Source organism: Ailuropoda melanoleuca, chromosome 11 (assembly GCF_002007445.2).
Source record: "Ailuropoda melanoleuca isolate Jingjing chromosome 11, ASM200744v2, whole genome shotgun sequence".
Lineage (NCBI taxonomy): Eukaryota > Metazoa > Chordata > Mammalia > Carnivora > Ursidae > Ailuropoda > Ailuropoda melanoleuca.
Window position 1 is genome coordinate 76,870,576 of NC_048228.1, and position 6,225 is coordinate 76,876,800.

At 43.0% G+C, this 6,225-nt stretch overlaps 1 protein-coding gene across 2 annotated transcripts in view; it reads right to left on the minus strand.

Annotated features, from left to right (window-relative positions):
• LIMCH1 (LIM and calponin homology domains 1) overlaps window positions 1-6,164 on the minus strand; it is a 98,015-nt gene extending 91,851 nt beyond the window's left edge. The window contains exon 1 of one of the 2 annotated variants that reach the window (XM_034671889.1): window positions 5,533-6,164. In XM_034671889.1, the coding sequence (XP_034527780.1) occupies window positions 5,533-5,541 (9 nt within the window). In that variant the 5' untranslated portion in view covers window positions 5,542-6,164. Of the gene's footprint in view, window positions 1-2,872; window positions 3,101-5,532 lie in introns of those variants that run through there. The other variant, XM_034671888.1, reaches the window with a different exon arrangement.
• Window positions 6,165-6,225: the final 61 nt, after the last annotated feature.

Sequence of the window (6,225 nt, forward strand, 5' to 3'; positions counted from 1 at the left end):
ACCCAGGCGCCCCTGGCTGCTATTTTAGGCAGAGTTCTGTTCTTGCCCATCGCATCCCCCCGTCTTTATCCCCTTGTTCTAGTTAACACCCCTCCCCTCCTAAAATGGTAGGGCTTAGGCCAATCATGGTACCTGTTACCCCTGGTCACAGACACTGGTTCAGGCATAGGACCCACACTGGGGCAGAGGACACCCCTAGGAATTTTACAGCTGGGCCTAGAAGGAAGAATTCCCTTGCTTTCGGGGCAAGGAACTAGAAGCAGGTAATCCTGGAGATGCCGTTGGCCATATTCCCTGATGCGAAGAATTCTCAAGGAGAGATAGGAAGAGATGAGAGAGAGGCATAAAAAGGAAGAACCTAGACTGCTCACTTTCCAGCTCTAGTCCCCGAGATTCTAAGGCTACCTTAGTCCCCATGGTTCTTCCTTCAACCTCAACATTCTCACAGGAACGCCCCTTTGTTCCACATCAGTGTCCCCTCGGTTGGGAGACCTCCTCTGACATAATCTGGGCTCACTGAAAGGCCATTGTCACTATGCTTTCAGAGATCTTTTTTTGTATAGCAACAGCAACCTACTATGAATACCTACTATGTGCCAGATGCTTATGCTAAGGGGTCTACACGTGTTACTTTGCAAATTGACAATTTTTAAAAATTTTTAAAAGATTTTATTTATTTNACCTCAACATTCTCACAGGAACGCCCCTTTGTTCCACATCAGTGTCCCCTCGGTTGGGAGACCGCCTCTGACATAATCTGGGCTCACTGAAAGGCCATTGTCACTATGCTTTCAGAGATCTTTTTTTGGTATATAGCAACAGCAACCTACTATGAATACCTACTATGTGCCAGATGCTTATGCTAAGGGGTCTACACGTGTTACTTTGCAAATTGACAATTTTTAAAAATTTTTAAAAGATTTTATTTATTTATTTTTGAGAGACAGAGAGAGAGAGAGAGAAAGGGCATGAGCAGAGAAGAGAGGCAGAGAGAGCCCAACATAGGGCTTGATTCCAGAACCTTGAGATCGTGACCTGTGCCAAACGTAAGCGCTTAACCGGCTGAGCCACCCAGGCGGCCCTACAAGTTGATAATTTTTTACATACGTTTGTCTCACTAGAAAAACGAATATAAAAAATTTCTGGCTAGTCTCCTTTGTGAAAGAAAACATTTTAATTCCAAATTTATTTCAGCCTGTAGCTATGGAGAAGCAATTCTAGTTGTCTCCTCTTAATTTCAGCTCAGGTCATGATCTCAGGGTCATGGGATCGATCCCCCCATCAGGCTCCCTGCTCAGTATGGAGTCTGCTTATACCCCTCCCTTTGCTTCTCCCCCACTCGTGCCTTCTCTCTCGCTCTCAAATAAATAAATAAATAAAATCTTAAAAAATAAAAGAGATGACCCATGTATCATTATTCAAATCTGAATTTAATATAAAAAATAAGCATTCAAATTTCACAAATCAGATGGAACCCTACCTTTGTACTTTCTCTAGGAACAGAGTTACATGAAAAATTAAAGGACCCACGAGAGTAAGAAGTAAAAAAGGGTGTGTTGTGTGAGTGAGTTCAGTTTATCTTTAAAGGAATTTAGATTAAAGGACTTTGTTTATATGCATAACAACCAATATGAAAGCTCTGTCCATTTACCAAATAGAGAGCCAGACCAGCTCAAGCGAAATGGGAAGAACCATCAGGAAGATGGTTATCCTTAAAGAAAGAAGGATAAATTATTAGAAAGGCTAGCACATTCTTGCTTTCAGTATGAAAAGAAAGTCTGTAAAGCATGGAATGTCTCTCAAGGTCTCATTAGTGCATTTCAGTTTGTATGTTCGAGAAATGAGGAAGGGCAAGGCCTGAACTACTTGTGCTACAATAGGGACCTTATCCAAAACCCCCGGATGTGACAACAGCCTCATCCACTCACTGGGCTGGCTGGGTGGGCCTGCCCACGGGCAGCCCTATATCCTAGCACTTTGGGTGAGTTCCTGTACACTGCTGAACCTTAAAAAGGCAGGCACACATAATACATCCCACTGTTTCTTTGACAAATTCCTACCTTAGGCCAGTCTTTCCTATAACCAAATAAACAAATAAAGCTTTAAATACTATAAAAAATGTTTTCCGAATTTCCAGGTCACCCAAATATAATGGCTATAAAACGTGCATCTCTGGAGAGAATGCTTCTAATTTGTCAGAGCCCGTCCAGGGAGGATGGCCAGGCAAGAACTTGACGGACGTGACCTCACCCACACCAAGGCCCTGATGGGTAAGCAAAATGACCTTTAGGACACATACAGAGCAAGTCTTCATTTTTGTGTAATACTGTATTGTTTAATTCAGGCGTTATTCCCGCAAGAAAACAAGTGCAGGGCTCTCTGGGGTACGAAGCCCATACTGACGGATTGCATTTGCTCCTTTGGAATTAAAGTTGGAGAGAACTCAGACCTTCCATTCTCTGAAGACTATAAAAGTTCAGGCAGGTATGGGACACACAAGGCAAAGACCTCATTGGTAAGACAACTAGTCCTTTCTTCGAGTGCAGGACTTCTCTGGCCTGGTCAATTGCACCACACTGAACTGTTAGGATCTTAAAAAGAAGCAAATGTGGGGCGCCTGGGTGGCTCATTCGGTTAAGCATCGGCCTTTGGCTTGGGTCATGATCCCGGGGTCCTGGGATGAGCCCTGCTTGGGGCTCTCTGCTCAGAGGGAAGTCTGCTTCTCCCTCTGCCCACCCCCCCCACCGCTCATGCTTGCCCTCTCTGTCTCTGAAATAAATAAAGAAAATCTTAAAAAAAAGAAAAAGGAGCAAATGTGTTGATTTCCCATCTTACACTAACCTCCTGGGATAAAGGAGGAAAGTCAAATTACCTTTCTCATCTGAGCCAGCAAGCCTTCGAACTCCTTCAGGTTCAGGGTCGTTCCGCTATAGCACGCAGAACTGTTTGCTGCTTTCCCCAGCCAGTAAATGGTAACTAATACCTGAAACAAAACCAGGCACGAGAGCAGGAGAATTTTCCCTCAGGAATGACTTTTAAACTAAGGAATCAGTAATTCCCCACTAACAGGCAGGCAGGAAGGAGAGAATGTGCCACACTGATTTTTACAAAAACCACCATCCATGAGGTATCCATTAAATGTAAAATCATTTTACTAAGAACCCAATGCTCTCTCAGTCAACACAAACATGATTCGGTAGTTAAAATANGAAGAATTCTCAAGGAGAGATAGGAAGAGATGAGAGAGAGGCATAAAAAGGAAGAACCTAGACTGCTCACTTTCCAGCTCTAGTCCCCGAGATTCTAAGGCTACCTTAGTCCCCATGGTTCTTCCTTCAGCCTCAACATTCTCACAGGAACGCCCCTTTGTTCCACATCAGTGTCCCCTCGGTTGGGAGACCGCCTCTGACATAATCTGGGCTCACTGAAAGGCCATTGTCACTATGCTTTCAGAGATCTTTTTTTGGTATATAGCAACAGCAACCTACTATGAATACCTACTATGTGCCAGATGCTTATGCTAAGGGGTCTACACGTGTTACTTTGCAAATTGACAATTTTTAAAAATTTTTAAAAGATTTTATTTATTTATTTTTGAGAGACAGAGAGAGAGAGAGAGAGAAAGGGCATGAGCAGAGAAGAGAGGCAGAGAGAGCCCAACATAGGGCTTGATTCCAGAACCTTGAGATCGTGACCTGTGCCAAACGTAAGCGCTTAACCGGCTGAGCCACCCAGGCGGCCCTACAAGTTGATAATTTTTTACATACGTTTGTCTCACGAGAAAAACGAATATAAAAAATTTCTGGCTAGTCTCCTTTGTGAAAGAAAACATTTTAATTCCAAATTTATTTCAGCCTGTAGCTATGGAGAAGCAATTCTAGTTGTCTCCTCTTAATTTCAGCTCAGGTCATGATCTCAGGGTCATGGGATCGAGCCCCCCATCAGGCTCCCTGCTCAGAATGGAGTCTGCTTATACCCCTCCCTTTGCTTCTCCCCCACTCGTGCCTTCTCTCTCGCTCTCAAATAAATAAATAAATAAAATCTTAAAAAATAAAAGAGATGACCCATGTATCATTATTCAAATCTGAATTTAATATAAAAAATAAGCATTCAAATTTCACAAATCAGATGGAACCCTACCTTTGTACTTTCTCTAGGAACAGAGTTACATGAAAAATTAAAGGACCCACGAGAGTAAGAAGTAAAAAAGGGTGTGTTGTGTGAGTGAGTTCAGTTTATCTTTAAAGGAATTTAGATTAAAGGACTTTGTTTATATGCATAACAACCAATATGAAAGCTCTGTCCATTTACCAAATAGAGAGCCAGACCAGCTCAAGCGAAATGGGAAGAACCATCAGGAAGATGGTTATCCTTAAAGAAAGAAGGATAAATTATTAGAAAGGCTAGCACATTCTTGCTTTCAGTATGAAAAGAAAGTCTGTAAAGCATGGAATGTCTCTCAAGGTCTCATTAGTGCATTTCAGTTTGTATGTTCGAGAAATGAGGAAGGGCAAGGCCTGAACTACTTGTGCTACAATAGGGACCTTATCCAAAACCCCCGGATGTGACAACAGCCTCATCCACTCACTGGGCTGGCTGGGTGGGCCTGCCCACGGGCAGCCCTATATCCTAGCACTTTGGGTGAGTTCCTGTACACTGCTGAACCTTAAAAAGGCAGGCACACATAATACATCCCACTGTTTCTTTGACAAATTCCTACCTTAGGCCAGTCTTTCCTATAACCAAATAAACAAATAAAGCTTTAAATACTATAAAAAATGTTTTCCGAATTTCCAGGTCACCCAAATATAATGGCTATAAAACGTGCATCTCTGGAGAGAATGCTTCTAATTTGTCAGAGCCCGTCCAGGGAGGATGGCCAGGCAAGAACTTGACGGACGTGACCTCACCCACACCAAGGCCCTGATGGGTAAGCAAAATGACCTTTAGGACACATACAGAGCAAGTCTTCATTTTTGTGTAATACTGTATTGTTTAATTCAGGCGTTATTCCCGCAAGAAAACAAGTGCAGGGCTCTCTGGGGTACGAAGCCCATACTGACGGATTGCATTTACTCCTTTGGAATTAAAGTTGGAGAGAACTCAGACCTTCCATTCTCTGAAGACTATAAAAGTTCAGGCAGGTATGGGACACACAAGGCAAAGACCTCATTGGTAAGACAACTAGTCCTTTCTTCGAGTGCAGGACTTCTCTGGCCTGGTCAATTGCACCACACTGAACTGTTAGGATCTTAAAAAGAAGCAAATGTGGGGCGCCTGGGTGGCTCATTCGGTTAAGCATCGGCCTTTGGCTTGGGTCATGATCCCGGGGTCCTGGGATGAGCCCTGCTTGGGGCTCTCTGCTCAGAGGGAAGTCTGCTTCTCCCTCTGCCCACCCCCCCCACCGCTCATGCTTGCCCTCTCTGTCTCTGAAATAAATAAAGAAAATCTTAAAAAAAAGAAAAAGGAGCAAATGTGTTGATTTCCCATCTTACACTAACCTCCTGGGATAAAGGAGGAAAGTCAAATTACCTTTCTCATCTGAGCCAGCAAGCCTTCGAACTCCTTCAGGTTCAGGGTCGTTCCGCTATAGCACGCAGAACTGTTTGCTGCTTTCCCCAGCCAGTAAATGGTAACTAATACCTGAAACAAAACCAGGCACGAGAGCAGGAGAATTTTCCCTCAGGAATGACTTTTAAACTAAGGAATCAGTAATTCCCCACTAACAGGCAGGCAGGAAGGAGAGAATGTGCCACACTGATTTTTACAAAAACCACCATCCATGAGGTATCCATTAAATGTAAAATCATTTTACTAAGAACCCAATGCTCTCTCAGTCAACACAAACATGATTCGGTAGTTAAAATACAGCTCCAGTTTTAGGAGAAGTTTGGTTGTAAGAAAATAATCTCTAAGACAGCAAGAAGGAAAAATAAATCCTCCAAAATCATTTTTCTGCAATAAAGTTTCCAAAATTAGAACGTAAAAATTTTCAGAAACTCTGGCATCTTTACCCAGATAAGCGGGAAACAGGTTGTCAATTCCTTTTGGGAGAAGTGCTGTTAAAGGCTTACAGTTCCTACTTGTGGGCACAGAGGTCCTGCTAAGACCAATAGCAAAACCTCAAAGCAGAGACACAGGTTAATGAGTGGTTCCCAGCACAAGAACCACCACATATCTCTAACTGAAATCAGAAGAAAGCAATGTAATGAAGAGTACCGTCTT